The sequence below is a fragment of the Topomyia yanbarensis genome, chromosome 2 (genome assembly GCF_030247195.1).
Source record: "Topomyia yanbarensis strain Yona2022 chromosome 2, ASM3024719v1, whole genome shotgun sequence".
NCBI classification, from domain to species: domain Eukaryota; kingdom Metazoa; phylum Arthropoda; class Insecta; order Diptera; family Culicidae; genus Topomyia; species Topomyia yanbarensis.
The window spans coordinates 238,584,778-238,608,629 of NC_080671.1; the positions used below are offsets into that span (position 1 = coordinate 238,584,778).

At 38.4% G+C, this 23,852-nt stretch overlaps 1 protein-coding gene and 1 long non-coding RNA gene across 15 annotated transcripts in view; one reads left to right on the plus strand and one right to left on the minus strand.

The window, feature by feature from the left end:
* The window catches only part of LOC131678358 (neuronal acetylcholine receptor subunit alpha-7), a 1,795,942-nt gene that overhangs the window by 1,743,723 nt on the left and 28,367 nt on the right, over positions 1-23,852 (minus strand). For 8 of the 14 annotated variants that reach the window (XR_009303634.1, XR_009303635.1, XM_058958445.1 and 5 more), the window contains exon 2: positions 5,322-5,585. The exons of 1 other annotated variant lie outside the window; for it this stretch is intronic. Coding sequence is in view for 11 of the 13 variants with exons in the window: in XM_058958440.1 (XP_058814423.1) it covers positions 5,322-5,382 (61 nt within the window). In the remaining 2 variants the exon portion in view is untranslated. Of the gene's footprint in view, positions 1-3,161; positions 3,427-5,321; positions 5,586-23,852 lie in introns of all 14 variants that reach the window. 5 more of the 14 variants (XM_058958436.1, XM_058958441.1, XM_058958439.1 and 2 more) reach the window with 4 other exon arrangements.
* Positions 1-23,852, plus strand: part of LOC131678368 (uncharacterized) — a 280,969-nt gene that overhangs the window by 162,933 nt on the left and 94,184 nt on the right. The window lies entirely within an intron of this gene.

Genomic DNA, 23,852 nt, shown 5'->3' on the forward strand with positions numbered 1-23,852 from the left:
ATATATATATATATATATTATATATATATATATATATATATATATATATATATATATATATATATATATATATATATATATATATATATATATATATATATATATATATATATATATATATATATATATATTTATATTTATATATGGGGCGGCAAACTTCAGACTGTCTAATTTGCTGAGCCCTTCGGTTCCCTTGTGCCATTTAGTATCACTTCCTCGTTGAGCTTCCGACTTGTTCGCAAAGTACTCGGTCTAGTCCTCGTCGATGGATTTAGCCTACTACGACGAAGAGTTCCTCGGGGCGAAAAGTTCGAAAGCGAGCCAACCAGTCAGGTGCCGTGATCAATTCGGCGAGTAGGGTGCTGGAGCCCCGGCACGACTAGTGGTGTCTCGCCGCGGTCTACTCAGTCTAGTACCCGGCGGTGAATCTACGCTGACGGAGAGTTCCCCGGCGAATGATGTTCTCCCTGACACCGATTCTTCTTTGGTTTCATTGTGCCAATTAGCACTACTTCCTTGTTGAGTTCGGCGGTTCCGATGAAACAGGGCATCCGGTTCACTGGTGCCCCGATGAGCCGCGACGGGTGGTGTCTCGCCGTGGTCTACTCAGTCTAGTCCCAAGCAGTGAATCTAGCTTACGCTGATAAGAAGTTCTCCCAATACAGATTCTTCTTTGGGTTTTGTTATATTTCTTCCGGAATGGTTGGTCTGGCGATTACGGATGATGCGTGGTGTTTGGTTCGCTGGCGTTTCTACCCATGCTCGGTGCTCTGTTGCAGCCTACTCGACTAGTCCTCGGCAGTGGATCTAGCTTCTTCCTGCGGCGAGTTCCCTGGCGGTGATTGCTCTCCCGAAACCGTTGTTCGACGTTCATCACGCCGGTTCCGCTGTAAGACGGTCATGATCTACATCATAACTCTATTGACTGCGTTCCACGTCTTTACATCGCTTGTCATTCTGTAGGATACATTATTCGGGTTGATTTCCGGTCCTCTCGTTTTAAATATTTCCCTGCACGTCGCCCCAAATCTCGAACATTCGAAGACCACATGCTCTGGTGTATCCTCGACGTTCTCACACTCCAGGCACAATGTTGACGTTGCGTACCCGAACCGATGAAGATACTTCCTGAAGCAGCCATGGCCCGACAGGAGCTGTTTCAGATGGAAGGTTATCTTTCTGTGCTTTCTATTGACCCACGTCGAAAGGTTTGGAATAAGCCGGTAGGTGCACTTTCTATTCTCCGTATTGTCCTATTCCTGCTGCCACGACACCATCGAATCAATCCGCATAATCTTCCTCGCGTTTCTTTCGCTTTATTGATTGTAGCACTTGATATCCTCCGCCAGGGTGATGCAGATGGGGATCATGTCGGCGATAACGCATACTGCCACCAGCCGGAACGTCCTATTCAGCTTTTCGAGGTTCCGCTTGGTTTTCGGTGCGCAGGTTGGAACCCCATATCGCAGTATCGATGACACTAAATAACAACAGACCGACTTTTCAGAGGTGTAATAAACGTGGTTATTAAAGCTCAACTGGCTGTCGATTATCACTCCCTATTGTTTCGCGCTGTGCACGTTTCGATGCAATCACGTACCCTTCGACGCTGAACTGCTTTGTAGTTGCTGATCAAGAACACATCCGTCTTGTGGTGAGCTATTAGCAGCTTGACCCCGTTCATCCAGTTCTCGATTGCATCTATTGTTTTAATCACCGACACCTCCACTTCTCCAAGTGCCTCACTCATCACCGTTAGTGACACGTCGTCCGCGAAACGCACGATTTTCACTTTCCCGGGCAGCCGAAGTGTTAAGACCGAGAATGGAGCCCTGAGGAACGCCCGCAGCGACTCGCATTTACTCTACTGCGGAAGCAACGGTATTGACTTATATGAGGTTGGATGGCCTGGTGACTTCCCTGACTATGACAGCAACTCCAGCCTCTGTACCTTCCACATTTCGGAGAAATTTCCATCATCTAAACACTTCTGCATTAGCATCCTGAACATGCCCGGATATGCCAGGATCGCAGCTTTCAGTGCCACGTTTGGTATTTCATCCAGACCGGGGGCTTTCTTTGATTTTAGTTGCATCAACACTTCTTTGAGCTCGTCGTTAGTCCCTTGCACTCGGCTGTGCTGCTCCTTCTTCTTCGCCGTACGGTGTCGGTGACCAGGTAGTTGAATCGTGCTTCGGGAAGAGACTCTCAACGATTATCTTTAGCTTACCCGGACAGTTTTCAGCGGGTGTCGACGGGCCCTCATCTTCGTTATGACGACTCAGTACGCGTTCCTCAGGGAATGGCGTCTACTTCTCAGCACAGCTACTTATGGCAAACTGTCTGGCTAAGCATTTTAAAGCATCCCTAGTTTCTCGAAACGTCACTTGCGCTCCTATCTCACTCTCCGATCTTGCTCTCTGAGCCCGCCTTCTGGCTCTAACACAAGCTGCATGTAGCATACTGAGCTATTCATTTAACCAGTAAGCTGCATGTCATCTACTGCATGGCTCCAGTTTTCGTGGCATTATCCGACACAAGCCGTCACAATCCTTCTTGTTGGATCAGCCGTATCAACGATTCCGCTGTTCGCCGAAGTGACTCAACAAAGAGGTTTTCGTTAAAACTTTCGTCTTCCACTATAGCTTGCCGGTCGTCCTTCTACGTGCTGCAGCAGGGTTCCATTGTCCGATACAGTTGCGAATCGCCTGGTGGTCGCTATGGGGATACTTCTCGCACACTCTCCAGTCCATTTTCACCGTCAGTCAAGGACGACAGAATGTGGTGGAATTTCTCTCGGTACGGATGTCCGTTTTGTGAACTAATAAGCTCCCAGTTTTGTCACGATACCAGAAGCCATTTAGCTTCCAGCTTCGCCGCGATCTACTCGTTGTAATCCTCGGCGGTAGACCTAGCCTTCACAACGAGCCAACCGTTAGGTGTCGAGGTCTGTCACCTATTTTCACTACAAGAAAATATTCTAACAAGATAACTTTGCAAATGAAACTTGGAGAATTCCATTTAAAATATTAGGCATGTTTTTGTTGAACATATTCAATAAAATCTCGGGGGATGGAGAGGAGTTTGTAACCAAACCCCTTCTGGTGGTTCGGTTGCTAGATTATCTTGCAAATGATATTTGACAATTAAAGCATACTTACCTCTTATACATATTACGAGAAGGCAAAATACTATTAAATACAAATCCAGAACAAAATACATGATGCAACTTGAAGGCGCATTAGCGTCCAAATCAAACACTTATCAACTCATTCGGATACTACCATATTTTGCACTTTTCAGTTTCAACATCTATTTTGCTTGCACAATTTTTTTTCTTTTCCATGGGTTGTATTTGTATGTAAATTCCTTAAAACTAACACATATCTAAGTATAATTTGACCGACAAAAAATCAATCACTGAATCTAGGGATTGATTTCACAATCAGGGTTATTTTACAAATTTGATCAAGCAGTAACAGCATATTGATTTTCGAGGAAACCCAAGTCAATCAAGTTGATGCGCGGTGTGTTTGGTAAAACAACTTCATGCAAAAAATTCAGCATCTCTGAAACTTCGGGATATGAAAGAATGAACTTTTCGTTTTCATTTTCGGCCGACATTAAAATAATTGGGGGGGGGGGGGGTCCAGAGTAACTTATTTTAGAAGTTTTTTTCGGAACAGGTTTACAATGCAACTAGTTAATATTTCTGTCTCTAGATGGTGCTTTAGACATTCGAATAACAGTAAAAGTGGGACTCTGAATAATTTAATTATCCACGACTTTGTTAACCGCTAAAAATAGATCTGAAATCATCCGAAAAATTATTTAAGATTTTAACGAAATTATGTCCAACATTTCGATTTCACCAAACTCCATTCGACATTTTGTAGCATTAAAATATTTGCCGGGATTCATTGCAACTTCTTCGTTGATGATTCTAATTGTTCTTCTCGAAATTAGGATGTTTTACAGAGACGAAAAAAAAAACTGTGCTTGTAAACTTTCCCGATTCATTCGATTCATCCGAGGTAACTGTTTCGCTGCAACGGTTTACTTCCATTCATGTTACATTTAGGTTTTGAAAGGAACATAAGTAACGCTGTTCCTAAAACCGTTATTAACAAAAAAATGACCATAAATTTGTCATACGGCATTCGAAAGATACAGCATCCAAGCATCTTCTCAGTGAATTTCAAAATGATCCATCGAGAGATTCGAGAGAAATTGCGATTTGAAGTTTTATGATACGTTTCATAAGGCTACCAGCAAACACCCACGGATTTGGTCCTATCTCTATAAACAAAAAAATATTTGTCTACTTATTTAGTACATGGCATTCGAAAGATATAGTAATCAAGTATATCCCCTGCAAGTTTGAAAATATTTCATTGACGGAATCGAAATTTATAACGGTTTTGGTGTCATAGATAGGTTTTCTATCAGACTTCAAGCGTGAATCCATGTTTGTTCATTGACTATTTAGATCGTTTATACGTGTCGCGGTTTTTAAAGGAAAACCTTACCATTTAATTACATAAATGTAATGTACAAAAGGTGTTATTTATATGGTGCACTGATAAAGTGTGAAAATAGGGTTGTCTATCAAACGTTAAATATAATGTGTAAATTAAAAAATGGATAAAAGTTGGAATGTTTACTTCAAAAGGCCATATTTCAATGGTTTGTTGACAGATTTCTAATTATTTTTTTCATTATTGAACAGGTAGACGTTTCATCGTTAATTTTCATGCCGTATGGTCATTTTTTGTTAATAACGGTTTTAGGAACACCGTGTAAGTCGCATAATTTATGTTATGGCCGTTTAAGCCAACCATCATAATTTCCTTCAAACAAAAATGTTGGGACAAAACGCGATTTGGAACGACACAAACCACAACAGTAAATGCCCTAATTTTCGATCAGTGTCTAACGATTAATTCAACATTTCTCTCGGTACGGATGTCCGTTTTGTGAACTAATAAGCTCCCAGTTTTGTCACGATACCAGAAGCCATTTAGCTTCCAGCTTCGCCGCGATCTACTCGTTGTAATCCTCGGCGGTAGACCTAGCCTTCACAACGAGCCAACCGTTAGGTGTCGAGGTCTGTCACCTATTTTCACTACAAGAAAATATTCTAACAAGATAACTTTGCAAATGAAACTTGGAGAATTCCATTTAAAATATTAGGCATGTTTTTGTTGAACATATTCAATAAAATCTCGGGGGATGGAGAGGAGTTTGTAACCAAACCCCTTCTGGTGGTTCGGTTGCTAGATTATCTTGCAAATGATATTTGACAATTAAAGCATACTTACCTCTTATACATATTACGAGAAGGCAAAGTACTATTAAATACAAATCCAGAACAAAATACATGATGCAACTTGAAGGCGCATTAGCGTCCAAATCAAACACTTATCAACTCATTCGGATACTACCATATTTTGCACTTTTCAGTTTCAACATCTATTTTGCTTGCACAATTTTTTTCTTTTCCATGGGTTGTATTTATATGTAAATTCCTTAAAACTAACACATATCTAAGTATAATTTGACCGACAAAAAATCATTCACTAAATCTAGGGATTGATTTCACAATCAGGGTTATTTTACAAATTTGATCAAGCAGTAACAGCATATTGATTTTCGAGGAAACCCAAGTCAATCAAGTTGATGCGCGGTGTGTTTGGTAAAACAGCTTCATGCAAAAAATTCAGCATCTCTGAAACTTCGGGATACGAAAGAATGAACTTTTCGTTTTCATTTTCGGCCGACATCAAAATAATTGGGGGGGGGGGGTCCAGAGTAACTTATTTTAGAAGTTTTTTCGGAACAGGTTTACAATGCAACTAGTTAATATTTCTGTCTCTAGATGGTGCTTTAGACATTCGAATAACAGTAAAAGTTGGACTCTGAATAATTTAATTATCCACGACTTTGTTAACCGCTAAAAATAGATCTGAAATCATCCGAAAAATTATTTAAGATTTTAACGAAATTATGTCCAACATTTCAATTTCACCAAACTCCATTCGACATTTTGTAGCATTAAAATATTTGCCGGGATTCATTGCAACTTCTTCGTTGATGATTCTAATTGTTCTTCTCGAAATTAGGATGTTTTACAGAGACAAAAAAAAACTGTGCTTGTAAACTTTCCCGATTCATTCGATTCATCCGAGGTAACTGTTTCGCTGCAACGGTTTACTTCCATTCATGTTACATTTAGGTTTTGAAAGGAACATAAGTAACGCTGTTCCTAAAACCGTTATTAACAAAAAATGACCAAAAATTTGTCATACGGCATTCGAAAGATCAGCATCCAAGCATCTTCTCAGTGAATTTCAAAATGATCCATCGAGAGATTCGAGAGAAATTGCTATTTGAAGTTTTATGATACGTTTCATAAGGCTACCAGCAAACACCCACGGATTTGGTCCTATCTCTATAAACAAAAAAATATTTGTCTACTTATTTAGTACATGGCATTCGAAAGATATAGTAATCAAGTATATCCCCTGCAAGTTTGAAAATATTTCATTGACGGAATCGAAATTTATAACGGTTTTGGTGTCATAGATAGGTTTTCTATCAGACTTCAAGCGTGAATCCATGTTTGTTCATTGACTATTTAGATCGTTTATACGTGTCGCGGTTTTTAAAGGAAAACCTTACCATTTAATTACATAAATGTAATGTACAAAAGGTGTTATTTATATGGTGCACTGATAAAGTGTGAAAATAGGGTTGTCTATCAAACGTTAAATATAATGTGTAAATTAAAAAATGGATAAAAGTTGGAATGTTTACTTCAAAAGGCCATATCTCAATGGTTTGTTGACCGATTTCTAATTATTTTTTTCATTATTGAACAGGTAGACGTTTCATCGTTAATTTTCATGCCGTATGGTCATTTTTTGTTAATAACGGTTTTAGGAACACCGTGTAAGTCGCATAATTTATGTTATGGCCGTTTAAGCCAACCATCATAATTTCCTTCAAACAAAAATGTTGGGACAAAACGCGATTTGGAACGACACAAACCACAACAGTAAATGCCCTAATTTTCGATTAGTGTCTAACGATTAATTCAACATTTCCCCTCAAAGTATATTGTGCCAGATGGATTTTACGCCCACATTCTTATGAATTTTGTTCATTCATAAACAATGCGGTACTTTCTCCAAATTGGTATCATTCGATGTCGTCAGCTTGTTCACATGTATTCCTTGGACCTAATCTTCCAAGGGTTGCAAAATAGCTGGAGTGCGATCCAGAAAAATACAACGATAAAATATCAGGAACTTTTCACACGATTGATCGATGTCAATCTCTTCTTCAGTTACTTTGTCTTTCGCGGCACGTACTTCAGACAAACATCAGAGACAGCAATGGGGAATCCACTATCTCCTGCTTTGGCGGATTTGGTTATGGAAACGTTACTTGACAATGTCATGAACACCATTGACATGCCCATTCCGTTTTTAAAAAAGTACGTTGACGATTAGGTCGCCGCGGTCCCGAGGTGCAAAATTGAAAATTTTAAGAATGCACTTAATGCTTACAACTCACACATTCAATTCACATGCGAAGTGGAAAATAATAATCGCCTGCCTTACCTAGGCATGGTTCTTATATGAACGGTGGAACAAAGGATCGTCACCGATTGGTACAAAAAGCCCGTCGCATCGGGGCGATTGTTAAATTATTTTTCACTTCTCCCACTCTCACTAAACACGGCCACTGGATTTATTAGGAGTTTTTCGGTTATCAACATGCCGATCGTCTAGCGAAGAAAAAAAAAAGGGCGTGAGCATTTGATGAGCAACAATTATCCAAGTTCGCTTATCAATCGTTTAGTCAATAGGTTTGTAAACAAACCACAAACTGAAATCGAAAACGCGACTGATGGAGAACCGAAAATCTTCAGGTCCCTCCATCACGTAGACTCCCTCACCCCTGCACTTGCTTGAACCACCAAAAGAAACCATAAGAATGTGGCTCTAAGTTTCAAGTGCAGCAAAACCAATTCTCTTCTTTTTTTTAAATTTGAAGGATGGAACATCTAATCTAATCTAAGACGGAATGTTAGCTATCGCATTTCTTGTACAGGATGCGACAGTTATGTTGGATTATCCACACAGCAACTAAAACCACGGTTATCCGGACATCGGTCACTATTTTAAAGATACCAAAATTTCAAACAGTCGGACTTCGATCAAACTGAGAGCAAAACGGATGATTACAAGAAAACAGCGTTGATGGTCCATATGATAAGCAATGATCATAATTTCGATCTGACAAAAGTACAAATCTTAAATCATGACGAACGAATTCATGCATTACAGATTCTTGAATTACACCGACAATTCAACGATTAATTTTCGAACCGATACTCAAAATTTAAATGTAGCATATTCTAGTCTGCTGCACTCACTCACACACTAGTAATCTGCACTTCAGATTACTCTCACCAACTGTCACTGCTCATCGTTTGCTCTCCCACTCTTTCTATTTTTTTCTGCTACCAATCTGAAACATTTCACTGCTCAATCTGGTTTCGATTAGAGTCTGTGGTATTATACAGTCCCATACAGAGGAATGCGCAACACTGCCCAAAATTATGCCCCCTTTTTTGTTCCTGGCACCCACAGTTTTTGCTGTAATTTTGACTTTTGAGTGACTTCAACCGAGCTACACTGTGGAGTGATTTGAAAACGTACTGTTTCGTGGCTTATAGCACTTTATCATGATACTATTGCATGTAATTTATTTTACATTGTTACAAAAAAGTATAATAAACTGAATACAGTGTCTTGTTTAGGCGATTGAAATATTTCGCCATGGCATTATTTTTCTCAACACTAATACTTTTCTTGCATGTTCTCCGAAAGAAGAAAGTTTGTTTTCTTTGCACGATAGGTAGCCATCTGACTTCAAAACAGAGATGCCAGGTACTTTTTTCAAATGTCTGCAATAATAATTTTAAATGTCTGAGAAGAACAAAAAATGTCAGGAAAGCTAGTGTAACCAAAAGCCTTTATATTCAAAAATCTGTAAATATCTGCAACCAACCTAAAAAATCTGCAAATATCTGCAACCAAACTAAAAAATCTGCAAATATCTGCTTCATCAAAAAAATCTGTAACTTAATTTAAAATCCTGCGAATTTGCAGACTTATCTGTAAATCAGGCATCTATGGTTCAAAAGGTAGATATCTCGCGTGTTTTTTGAAAAGGGCCAATAAGCATACTGTCAAAATTCACTTTGAGAGGAAATTCTGTACAAACCATTAATCGCCGATTATAATTCACAACAGCATACGAAAGAGAAAACTTTTCTCTTTCATAAAATGTTAACATCCATTCTCGGCGAGCTACGTTTTGTCCGAAATTTTCTCAAAGTGAATTTTGACAGCACGCTTATTGGCCGTTTACAAAGAACTCGCGAGATTTAGCTTCACTCTGTGCGAGCCTTTATAACACAGACAACTTAGAAATCTTGAGCGTTTTTTCAAAACGTCATATCTGCAATGAGTTACTCTCTTTGTTTACTTTCTCTTTCGATTTTTACGGCGTCACTATAACACTTTTCACTTATTTTACAGTACAGATCGAAAGACGGTGGTTAACTAGCATATTATGCAAAGAGCTGAGGGATAAATGTTAAAGTGACCGAATTATTAACAAGAGAAAGTAAAAGAGAGTAACTCATTGCAGATATGACGTTTTGAAAAAATGCTCAAGAAATATTCGCAGTATTTGGTAATTTTTTACTGAAACTTTCAACAGCTGAACGTTCGGTAATCAGTTCGGTAATTGAACTAGTTACAGAGCGTTCGGTATTTAAGATTTTTTCGGATCTGTCAAAAACTACCGAATAGTTCGGTAATTTTATTACAAATGTTACCGGACGTTTTCGGTCTAGGGGCAGATCACTTGTAATACATTTTTAAAAATCAGCGAAATTAAATGCATTTATTTCCATCAAAATAGAAATTCATAATGTATTTTGCGTTGCGTGCAATGTTGTTTGCGTTGCGTGTAAGACGTCAAAACCCTACATAAAAACTAGCCCTACATTTAACAAAACGTCGAACAAAGTGGGTCAGCGTAGGACGTTTGTTAAACAAACTTTTCTGCGAGGGAGTGCAAAGCTGATGCAAAAAATGGAAATTAAATGCATTTTTTCTAATTTGATGCAAATTTGTTATACATTCTTATGGCGATTTCGCTTGAACCTGAAACTGAGTCAGGTTCTAACCCCAACCGCTGTCAGTTCATACATTTTGACAGCAGTTGGGGTTAGGAACTGACTCAGTTTCGCTTCAAACGAAAACCACATTAGAGTGATCTGTCCCTAGTTTTCGGTACATTCATTGTTTTGAATTCAACTCAATTATTAAAAAATGGATTTAATTATAAAAAAACAATGCATAACTTTTATACTTTTATTGTAGCTTGAATGACAATTCAATCGAAAAAAAATATGGGTATCTAATGTCAGAGACATAACCGAAGTAGTAGAATACACATAGGCTGTTAATTCGAATGCTGCAATTTTTGCTACCTTCTGCGCGAGGGGCGATTCACTTCAGTATTTTCGATTCAGACTAACGTTTTGAAGATGTATTTGTGTATTTTTCACGAAACGACGTGTATTTTGTGTATTGATGATTTCGTTCATAATTCTTACGTATTAGTGTATTAAAGACGAATTTGTGTATTGTTCACGAAATGCAATGTATTATGTGTACTGGTAAATTATTTCATATTTCTTATGAATAAGTGTCCTAAAACATACATTTGTATGCAACTATTGTATTTTAGTTGAATCATCAATTGAATTCGTATGTTTTAGAATTCTTACGCTTGAATGTTGTTTTAGTATTCAAATGGAATAATTTACAATAATAAAATTAGTACAAATGGAATTACTAGGGTGATTTTTCATTATTAATGAACGAGTCCCTAATTAGGTCAAACTTTATATTTTAGAGAACTAATGACTTCTTTAATATTCTTCTACTGGTGATTCCCATCAGTAGACGCATGTTAAAGAAGTTTCCAATTTGGACATGACATGAAGAGTATATGAATAGAAGTAATTGGGAAAATTTACCAGATATACTGCTAGTGTTGTGCATGTACCAGAGTCAGAGTCTCTGCTTGTACCAAAGCAGCTGATCATGTAATTGAAACAACCTTAATCTTTAGTTGGGTGAAAACTAATTAGGGTTACCTCAGCACAATTTTTGAGCACCGCGGTGTTATATTTAATCACTGCAGTATTTGCTGAATTTATTTCAGAGATTGAGATGCTTCTCAGTCAAATTAACCGAAATTCCTGCAAACTATATTAGACTCAGTTGTATCAGTGGACCCGGAATTCTGACAAAAGCCAACCGGAATTCCAACTGGACTTAAGGAACTCGTAATTTGCAAACGACGGATTCTTGTGTTTTGCATTCTTGATCCAAAGAGCGTCGGTTTCGATTACACCCTATTCCGCCAACGAATGTTGGTTTCGAGTGCAACTTATCAATCGAAAAAAATATCCGTCGCAATGTAAACTTCGAACATGCAAGTTATTAGACATGGCTTGACTATTTACGGTAAATATTAATCATTATTTATGACGTTTGAACGAGCAAATTCCTGTTCAAATATTTTTACTGGTGCTGCTAAGAAGTTGCAAATTTACCTATGTTCACGTACCCTGTTAGATTCCAAAGCTGGTAGGCTTGCACTTCCCAGGAATTCTGGTTGATTTCTGCGTGCATCTCACCCGAATGATTTAACCGATTCCGAGTCCGTTTGCTTTGAGTCCGCATTCTGAAGAAAAGCTAACAATCTAGCTTAAAAACATACGCCAGGTCATAATAAGAAAATGTAATAATACACTGTATTAGTTTCATTCATCATGAAATTAGTAAAATATTTGTATAGCTTGTATCCACAATGTATTACTTGACGCATTGGTTTGTTATCAGCGCATTAAAAAATGTTCCGGTAATAACGTATTTTCGACGTATTATTGGCGTATTGAGAAATTCATCAGGCAGTAAAGTATTTTTGGTCTAGTATTGTATTTTTGACGTATTAAATGTATTAAGGTGTATTGAGATATCTCTCGTGTATTTTTTCAATCGTGTATTTTCAATTCACTTTGAATAGGGAGTGAACTGCCCTCGCTTCTGCATTAAAATCAGCTACAGGTCGGACTCGATTATCCGGGGATTTCAAAAAAATCTCACCCCGGATAATCGAATCAAACTTTTTTTTGCGTTATTTTATGAATTTAAGCTTCGTGGAGAAATTGGAAATAAAATGGTCAACCCTCATTCTAGTTAGAAGAGTGCGTGTTGCGCCCCCATAAAGAGATCCTCGTCCTTGTCCTTGTAGCATCATTTAGTTGACCAATGTCGTACCGGATTGTCAGGTAATAACTACGCGTGTAGTCTTCGCAAACTCTCCCACTCATACTTGTCACTAGCGAAGAACTACCAGGTTACGTAGATGATGGGTTCCCTGGCGCCTCAGCGAGAAGTACTGCTATCCATCTTTGCTTGAGCTACGCAAGAATTGAAATCACCTCCAGGGATGGGCGGGTCTCTTTTGAGAATCTCGTTAACCATTTCTTGACCAACTTTTTTCTACCGCGTATAGGGTCCCACAACTATTTTTCATTAGAGCTGTTGGCGTCAAGAAACACGAAAAACTTGGTTTAATAAAGATAGGTGCTTCTTGTGCGGTGCTAGAAGCTGCTCAGTATTTACCTTCCGATCTAGTTCAATTGCACGAAAAAGATAATTGAGGGATATCTAAATTAGAAAGTTTTAGCAGTTTTCAATTATATTGCCAGTCTAAAGCTACCAGTACACTGTTTGTAATAACGTCAAATATTTGACATCTTTCGAGAAATAAATTTGAACTGCTGTGTACTGGATCTTCAAATATTTGATCAAACACAGTTTGCCAAATTTTTCATTCGTGTTTGTCAAAGCGATTATTTGTCTATTTGTCAAACAGTGTACTGACCAGTTTGTCAAAACTTCAAACAGCGTAACGCTGCAGTTTGTCAAACTTGTCGATGGAGAAGTTTGTCAAACTTGTTGATGGAGTGGTTTGTCAAACTTGTTAATGGAGAAATTTGTCAAACTTGTTGATGGAGAAGTTTGACAAACGTACTTTGCTCATTCAGGATAGCAAAATACGCCGTACGCGAAACTGATTTGTTTTGACAGAATTTGTTGTCAAAACGAAAAAAAGGTTTGAAATTCGGCTGATTGATTGATTGTTTTATTTACGTGACTTTAAATAATTCATTCGCCACGTTAAAAAAAATCGGCGCTATTTTTATATTGTTGGTATTTGTCTTTCCAGGAAAATCATGCCACAAATAAACCGGAAAGGTACAAACTATTTGAATTCAATTGTTTGATAAATGCTGAAATGTAAGCAAATGCCATTTCTTTTGAATGCTTTCCGATAGTTCACCAAGAATCAGCTGCTCTTGAAAAGCATACAGCAGTTGAGTATACTGCCAGTCTTGCGTGGTATTATTGTCGAATGTATCTAGTCGAATTCTACATTCTGGTCGGACGTAGCCTGTGTTGACTATTGTTATTTTATCATAAAGTACTGAATGAGCTCATGGAAGTCTTGATGATGAAGAGTCTGTCGATAGCGATTCCATCGAATCCATCAAACGGAACCTGCATCTGGCGTTGGATATTTACGCTACTAATGTTGGTGCGCCAAATATTACCCAATAAACGCGTACACTATCCTCACCACTTGCCAAAAACATACTCAAGAAAAATTGCTCCAGTTGCCCGGTGTTGTGGTAGCTTTAACAATTTGGGAACGAGAAAGTTATTTTAGTTTCCGCAAATCGCCTCTCCTTCGTCCGTCTCCAGATCTCTCAAAACCTCTGTCGAACCGTTTGTGTTTGTTTTTGTTGCTCATGTGGTACACCCCGCTTTGCTGATGCTTGAATGTTTGGCTGCATATTTTACACGAGTACATCTTTTTCTTCACGTCAGTATTAGAAGCCTTGCATTTGGCCGCATATGTGTTATACTTTTTACCACAATCGCGACAATTGTACAGTTTCCCGGTGGCATGCCACTTCTGGTGCAGCCGGAAACTTTTTGCCGATCGGTAGACCTTGCTGCATACTCGACATTTGTGTTCGGGCAGCATGTCGACTTCGCGTCCTATACCATTATCTGGTTGTGTTGGGTTCGCAGCTGCACCGTTAGATTGTAGGATTGAGTGAACCCTCGGTCGCAGTATTCGCACACGTACGAAGTTTTCCCGGGTGTGCAGCCTGACGTGTATCTTCAGCGTTATCGATTGAGTGAATGTTTTCGAACAGTGGGGACACATTTGAAGGGATTTTCATCTGTAACAGTAAACAGTATATAATTGGAATTTACAGAAAAGAAATTAAGTAAAACCTTAACCTACTCGTGTGCCATCGAATGTGCGTCGTCATCAGGTACTTGTCCGCAAACTCTTTATTACAATATGGACATCGGTTCCGAATGGGTAATGAACGATCCTTTTTAGCGGCAAACCATCAGATCCCTTTTCTCCTTTCGAACTATTTTATTTCATCTTGCGATCCGGATCCATAAATCGAACAAAACGCTCTGCAAATCACCCATTTCAACTTTTTCCTCTCCCAACCCCCTAATAACGTAAATCTTCCCGTTTTCTCCCTTGATGCGCATTTCGGTTTTTGGTTCCAAAAGAAAATGTTTGATTCATCAGCATCTTCCACTGCGTTTTCGATATCTGATCGTTCATCGTCCGCGTCCTCGTGTACTAACTCTGGATCCACTTTGATTTCAACTTCTTCCGCGCTAGGCCGAATCTAAAAGCAGCTTTCGGAAATAATTAGCAGGTGTATGAGGGCTCGGCGGCGTTTGTAACATGTAATGTAGTTAGATTGCACTAGCGAGGCAATGAAGAGATTTGGCATCGTCAGGGTGCACCTGGTTTGTTCCTATCGTTCTTCCGTAACGGCAAGCACGCGCCGAAAGAGTGCTCTACATAGGCCAGCGCAGAAACCACACCTGTCGGAGCTGTGGGAGGAATTTGGCCACTTAACTGTAGATGTGAGAAAGTACATAAACAAGTGAGCGAGAAATGCAACTAAAATCCATACTGTGTTCATCGCCGTTTTGTATGTCCAACAATACAAGAAGATTAAATATTTTTCAAATTCCCGTTCTAATCATTTTTTGTCCAATTGAAGTCTGCCTAAACTTTTTTGGGGTAGACCTTGTCGCTGTAGAGTTCTATGCAATTCCTTTCATACACACTAATTGGGGTTTTGTTTTCCTTCTGATGATGTATATAAAACTCAGCCAATTTAAACGTTCGAAATAGCTCGCATGAAGTATTTATAATGGTGTTGAAATGCTCTGTGTCGCTGTAAAACTTATTGAGGAGACGTACTGTGTAGATATCTGACGTTTGAAATACGCACACCAAGATCTCGCAATTTTATACTACCGCCCTCCCCTTAAGCCCAAGAGTGGTTTGTTTTCCTCCCAATCCCAATGTCAAAACGGCACAGTACCAACGCAGCTGGATGAGTCTATACCGGTTGGTCAGGTTCCATCATAAAAAAATCCGACCGAAAAGCTATTTTCGATTGGTTTTCCTCCACCTGTGGCTGGTGGAAGAAAACAAATCGTTGAACACACAAATGCAGTTATAGATTGCCAAGTACTCTATATAATCATATATGAACAGCATGCTTTGATCGAGCAGCGCTACCAAATTGTTACAAAATTACCATTTTGTATGGGACCTTGGCGCATTTAATTTGTATTTGATCACACTGCATAATCACGAACAAAGGAGTGCGATATAGTTGCTTCGACCATTCATAAAAATAAAACAAATTTTCTGGAAAATCATTTGGCATCCCTGCGCTAACACAAATATTTCATGTGTTTGCACTCTTGAAAATTCATGAAGTTCAAACAGCACAAAATTTTTTTCGCATGGCGATTTGTTTGACGTATACACCGGTTTGACTATATTTGACAAACAGTGTACTTCATCAAATATTTCACGTTATGACAAACAGTGTAAATTTTTTGTGCTGTTTGAACTTCATGAATTTTCAAGAGTGCAAATACATGAAATATTTGTGTTAGCGCAGGGATGCCAAATGATTTTCCAGAAAATTTGTTTTATTTTTATGAATGGTCGATGCAACACTCCATTGTTCGTGATTATGCAGAGTGATCAAATACAAATTAAATACGCCAAGGTCCCATACAAAAGGGTAATCATTTTATGACTCACTACGCAATCAAATTTATCTACCCTACGTGTTGACAGGTCGAATTGTAGAAGAAAAATAATTTGGAAGCGCTGTTCGATCAAAGCATGCTGTTCATAAATGATTATATAGAGTACTTGGCAATCTGTAACTGCATTTGTGTGTTCAACAATTTGTTTTCTTCCACCAGCCACAGGTGGAGGAAAACAAATCGAAAATAGCTTTTCGGTCGGATTTTTTTATGATGGAACCTGACCAACCGGTATAGACTCATCCAGCTGCGTTGGTACTGTGCCGTTTTGACGTTTGGATTGGGAGGAAAACAAACCACTCCTGGACTTAAGGGGAGGGCGGTAGTATAAAATTGCGAGATCTTGGTGTGCGTATTTCAAACGTCAGATATCTACACGGTACGTCTCCTGAATAAGTTTTATAGCGACACATAGCATTTCAACACCATTATAAATGCTTCAAACGTTTCAATTGGCTGAGTTTTAAATATGTCAGCTGGAGAAAAACAAAATGTGTGTGTGAAAGGAATTGCATAACTCTACAACGATAAGGTCTACCCCAAAAAAGTTTAGGCAGACTTCAATTGGACAAAAAATGATTAGAACGGAAATTTGAAAAATATTTAATCTTCTTGTATTGTTGGACATACAAAACGGCGATGAATACAGTATGGATTTTAGTTGCATTTCTCGCTCACTTGTTTATGTACTTTCTCACATTTACAGTTAAGTGGCTGCATTCCTCCCACAGCTCCGACAGGTGTGGTTTCTGCGCTGGTCTATGTAGAGCACTCTTTCGGCGCGTGCTTGCCGTTACAGAAGAACGAAAGGAACAAATCAGGTGCATCCTGACGATGTCAAATTTCTTCATTGCCTCGCTAGTGCAATCTAACTACATTACATGTTACAAACGCCGCCGAGCCCTCATACAGCATCTTATTATTTCCGAAAGCTGCTTTCAGATTCGGCCTTGCGCGGAAAAAGTTGACATCAAAGTGGATCCAGAGTTAGTACACGAGGACGTGGACGATGAGCGATCAGATATCGAAAACGCAGTGGAAGATGCTGATGAATTAAACATTTTCTTTTGGAACCAAAAACCGAAATGCGCATCAAGGGAGAAAACGGGAAGATTTACGTTATTAGGGGGTTGGGAGAGGAAAAAGTTGAAATGGGTGATTTACAGAGCGTTTTCGTCGATTTATGGATCCGGATCGCAAGATGAAACAAAATAGTTCGAAGGAAGAAAAGGGATCCGATGGTTTGCCGCTAAAGAAGGATCGTTCATTACCCGTTCGGAACCGATGTCCATATTGTAATAAAGAGTTTACGGACAAGTATCTGATGACGACGCACATTCGATGGCACACGAGTAGGTTAAGGGTTTGCTTATTTTCTTTTCTGTAAATTCCAATTATATACTGTTTACTGTTACAGGTGAAAAGCCCTTCAAATGTGTCCCAACTGTTCGAAAACATTCACTCAATCGATAACGCTGAAGATACACGTCAGGCTGCACACCCGGGAAAACTCCGTACGTGTGCGAATACTGCGACCGAGGGTTCACTCAATCCTACAATCTGACGGTGCACCTGTGAACCCAACACAACCAGATAATGGTATAGGACGCAAAGTCGACGTGCTGCCCGAGCACAAATGTCGAGTATGTAGCAAGGTCTACCGATCGGCGAAAAGTTTACGGCTGCACGAGAAGTTGCATGCCACCGGGAATCTGTTCGATTGTCGCGATTGTGGTAAAAAATATAACACATGTGTCCAAATCCAAGGCTTCTAATACCGACGTGAAGGAAAAGATGTACTCGTGTAAAATCTACAGCCAAACATTCAAGCATCAGCAAAGCTGGGTGTACCGCATGAGCAACAAAACCAAACACAAACGGTTCGACAGAAGTTTTGAGAGATCTGGAGACGGGCGAAGGAGAGGCGATTTGCCGAAGCTAAAATAACTTTCTCGTTCCCAAATTGTTAAAGCTACCAAGCACAACACTGCCAACTTGAGCAATTAGTCCTGAGCATGTTTTTGGCAAGTGGTGAGGATATGGTACGCGTTTATTGGGTAGTACCAACATTAGTAGCGTGAATATCCAGCGCCAGACGCAGGTTCCGTTTGATGGATTCGATGGAATCGCTATCGACAGACTCTTCATTATCTCGACTTCCATGAGCTCATTCATTACTTTATGATAAAATAACAATAGTCAACACAGGCTACGGTCCGACCAGGATGTAGAACTCAACTAGATACATTCGACAATAATACCACGCAAGACTGGCAGTATACTCAACTGCTGTATGCTTTTCAAGAGCAGCTGATTCTTGGTGAACTATCGGAAAGGATTCAAAAGAAATGGCTTTTGCTTTCTTTTCAATATGTATCAAACAATTGAATTCATATAGTTTGTACCTTTCTGATTTATTTGAGGCATGATTTTCCTGGAAAGACAAATACCAACAATATCAATATGCCGATTTTTTTTAACGTGGCGAATGAATTATTTAAAGTCACGTAAATAAAACAATCAATCAATCAGCCGAATTTCAAACCTTAACTTTTTTTCGTATTGACAACAAATTCTGTCAAAACAAATCAGTTTCGCGTACGGCGTATTTTGCTATCCTGAATGAGCAAAGCACGTTTGTCAAACTTCTCCATCGACAAGTTTGACAAATTTCTCCATTAACAAGTTTGACAAACTTCTCCATCAACAAGTTTGACAAACTTCTCCATCGACAAGTTTGACAAACTGCAGCGTTACGCTGTTTGAAGTTTTGACAAAGTGGTCAGTACACTGTTTGACAAATAGACAAATAATCGCTTTGACAAACACGAATGAAAAATTTGGTAAACTGTGTTTGATCAAATATTTGAAGATCCAGTACACAGCAGTTCAAATTTATTTCACGAAAGATGTCAAATAGTTGACGTTATTACAAACAGTGTACTGTTAGCTTAAGAAAATATTCCAAAATTTAATTTTCACCATTAACTGAAACTATCCCTGGCAGCACTGCTTCAGCGGAACCCAATCAGATTAATTGTAATAACTTCTGTTCTACTGATAATATTTATAACTTTTAGTGCTCAAATGAAAGATCTTAGTCGCTTTTATTAGCCCTACTTGTTGTTGTGTAAACTAAAAGTTATAGTCATTTGGGAAGGTGGTTGTTTATCAACAAGAAAAGCGTGAGGGGCTTAAAGATGCCATTGGAATTCTGTGCAGAAATCAATTGTTGAAGGGGATAACGGGAAAAGAGCAATATTGTTTCCACTGGAACTCAGAGCAGGATATTTACACCGGATTTCAATTAAAATAGGACCTCGAATAGGACCATGATTCTAGCAGTATCTGAAATCAATCATAATCTTCAGCGAAATTCTATCTTGAAAAGGATTTCATCAGACATTTAAGAAGCTTTTCTTTAGAATCCTGCGTAAAAATTCAGAGAACAAACCATAGAAATACGGACGAATATTCAATCGAAATTCTGAAATAGATTCCATTGGGATGCTAAGAAAACTTCGATCAGAATCCTGGAAAATATCCAAACAGAATCCTGAGAAGCATGTCATCATTATCCCAAAATCAACCGAGCAATGTAGGTATAATGACATTTTATGTGGCCTGTGTGTTTATGCGTATTACGAGAATGTACTTTTAGTGTAAAATTAAAAAGTTGCATTTTTGGCAATAATGGTGTTAAAAACTTTGAAAAAAAATATCTCGCTGATTGATTCTAATGCAAACAGTACTAGAGATATAATTCGAAGAAAAACAATTTTTTAAACAATTTGTTAAAATTAAGAGTGTTCCCATGGACTGAGGGGCTGTTCAAACGACACAACAATTTAAGTTATTATATATTGGCTCCAGGCGAGGATTCAGAAAAAAAAAATCTGGAGGGGTCTGAAATCACGATTTTAATTTTTTTTTGTCCAATTCGTAACACGTAAAAACCTTAGTTGATGTTGGTCAAATTAGGTTTGGAATGATTGAAGTTTGAAACTAATATAAACTTAAATCTAAATTCGAAGGGATCCGCCAATGATTGGCTCTAAATGAACAGTTTCTTCAAAACTGGTTCCAATTCATGAAGGTCGATTCCAAGTTTTGATTTTTTTAGGTCACTGCGCGGAATAACCCATAAGCTATTTTTGAGGTAGGTCAAAATTTGAGAGGAGATTAATCCTAGACCCCCCAATTACCCAAAAAAATGTTCTATTGACTGCAATAATCAAATCAGCAATAAAATAAGACATTATGGTTGAAATCAGATTTTTTTTCCAAACACCCGGATAATCGAATCATTTTCCCCGGATAATCGAATCACGGATAATCGAATCCCCGGATAATCGAGTTCGACCTGTATTTCGATATTTGTTATGATGTATTGTGCCCCGTTGTTGTGGTGCAGTTTACCCCTGCACAGATGTGTTTTGGCCTGCCCATTTTTCAAAAAGCAATTTATTATAATTTTGAAAAATTGAATATTTTTCATGTTCCTGAATATTTTGCAAAGCGATTGTGATTTCAGAGTAACATGTTGGTTAAACGATATCATTAATTAAATTCTCCCAATTGATGGTCTTTAGCTAAGTTATGATTATATTTTTTGGGGGTGTATTTTATCCCATCTACCTCTACACACGCTTGCATTACATTCACATAAATCACTTGCGACGCGTTTGTGCAAATGGAATCTTGATCATACTTTGAAAATTTCAAACTTGCACCCGAGACACATGCGTTGCAAAATTCAAATGTTAGGTTTGTTCCAAAGTTTCGAGTGGGTAATTACCAACTCGATTATTTTCAAGTGGATAGTACCAATGAGCTTTTAATCTCAGGTGATACGATCCTCGAAATCGCCGACCAGCCATGTTGGTTCTAGAAACGACAGCTAACAACATTGTTTACTACATCCCCATGCATGTTTGCTTGGATTTCAGTATGTAAACAAAGTTGTTCGCCGTCATTTTTCTACTCCGCGGCTTGCTGCACGCTTATCGCACTCCTCACCTAGTTACTGCCAAAGACGAATCACTATATAACTCAAAGCACCTTAGATAGTACTACCTTTACTACTCATATTACCCACCGGCCTTGATTATTGAATATTTCGTTACACATATGTATAGTGGGATCAAAATGCATTCACGCGCTGAATATTTTTGGAAATAGGCCACTTTAAAGTATGGCATGTACAAATAAAGTAAATTAAGGGCCAAATCGGATAACAAATAGTTTTTGAACTTACTGTAAATTGTACTTACTTTACAGTTAAGAGCCAGCAGAACGGCATTTGCACGTGGAATGTCAGCATTAGAGAGTTAAGACGAATATCCTATACATAATATGTTCAAACCTTCACCAAGCAGGTTTCTTAGCGTGGAGTTTTCGCAATAACCCTGCAATTGCCACGTATGCAATAACACACAACGAATGTAGAAGAATAATTAAAATGTCTATAAATGTCTCTAGATGGTTGTGTAAATCCTAGTTACACTAGTATATTAATTTAAAAATAGATTGAAATTAGAATACTATCAATGAGGGAATCACTCGTCGTCGAATACAGTTATTCTAGTAAAATTTTGCTAAATACTACTACTCTTTTAAAAGTCTGTAGATTTCTTGCTACGTCTGTAGGAGGCTGTCAAAAGTCTGTAGAATTCCGACGTATCTATAAATCCCGTCATACATGCAGCAGTTATACAATTAAACTGCGTTTATAACTGCATATACATAGATGATATGTAAAAAGTTATCCCAATTTGCCCCAAGTATCAAATCAACGGCAGAAACATATTATATCAGTATCCAATAAGCCAACATCATCTCCTTCACACAACAACCAATACTATTAAAATCGTCATCGTCAATCATACTACCGCTTGCCAAAAGAAAATTAACCAAATGATGAATTTATCTGAGCCCGCCACGCATAATTTAAAGAGCAAGAGAGCGGGGTCTTTCGCACTCAACCACCCCTTCGCACGCGCACACTTGCAATCCTCATATTGAACTCCGAAAAAAGAGCGTTCTGCTTTTTCTGCGATGTGCGCTGATCATTGTATGCACGCCACGCCTGTACATCATTGGGTGGAATGATGCCTGGCGGCAGTCATTGAATATATTCCAACCGAAGAGTTTGAGCTGACACAAAACGTAGCTGCTACTACGAGGTCTGAAAGCAAACTGACGAATTTTCGCTTATGTGCCGTTTTTATACCTGGCGAAGTTCATTTGATAAAGAAGAGGCAGTCCTAACAACGCTCGCTGCTTGGTTGAATTGTACGGACCAATCAGCGCAGATAATTACCACCTCTACAAATTACATTATTTTCGTTATCTATAATACGTACATTTTACGGGATCAAATACAATATACGTGCACATATTTCCGATCAGATAGTGCAAAAATATAGCGATTTCGATCAGTACAACGGAAGTTTTTCGCATTTGAAAACTGAGAAAATATCTCAGCAGAAATTTTTGAAAAGGGACCCCATATTTAAACGTTAGAAGTATTCTACTTCAAAATGGAAACCAGCTATTCGCTAGTAGAAGGAAGCTGGAAGATTAACAGCGATTAATGAAGATCTATGCGCCGCAATGCATTGGAATGGCAGCGACAGCGGATGTATAATGGATGGATTTCAACGATCGCTATAGCTGGCGTTCCAATGCATTGAGTTTGAGCTAAAGAAATGCTTACTGGAAATTTCCTTAAAAGATAATCTTTTATATACGGGCACGACCACAAAAGAATAAACAAAAAACTTTCTGCCAAACACTTCACAAAGTTACAAATGGCCGCGATTTGACAGTTAATTTAACAATGTACCGAAAATTAGTAATGCAGAGATAATTTTACCTTACGTTCGGTATTTTGATGCCGGATACGGGAATAATACGATGTTACCGAATGAATTGTATTTTCAATAACAGATTATGGTAAAACCGTTTGTATATAACAAACTGTTCGGTAAAATTTGACGTATTTTCCGTCAAATTAATCAAGTTTACCGAAATACCGGTTATCTTTTGATCTTTACCGTAACTTTCGTCAAAAGAATTACCGAACTTGGAAATCTAATTTGAGTGTGTACAAAGCTAATTAAATTTTCAAATCAAATGTATACGTTCAAATTTGTTTGCGTATATATTGTTTGTGCTTTTTAGTGTTGAGCAGCCGCTTGTTGATACTGTCCAAATGATACACCCTACTTGACAAGGAAAGTATATGTAGACGTTGTGAGTAAATTTGTTAAATTTTGTTCTTTGTGAAAAATGTTAGTAATGCTTTGTAATAAATTGTAGTTGTCCTAAAAATGAAGGGATACTCCCCTTGAAACGTTGATTTTAACCGCAAAATAGATGTTTTGTGATTGAAACCTGAGACCAAAAGCCATCTTTGAATCTACAAAGTGGTCGTTCCCGTCCTTAGTTGTAAACTATGAAATTTCTACATGACTCGCACGAAAATCATGTAGTGCAATTCTA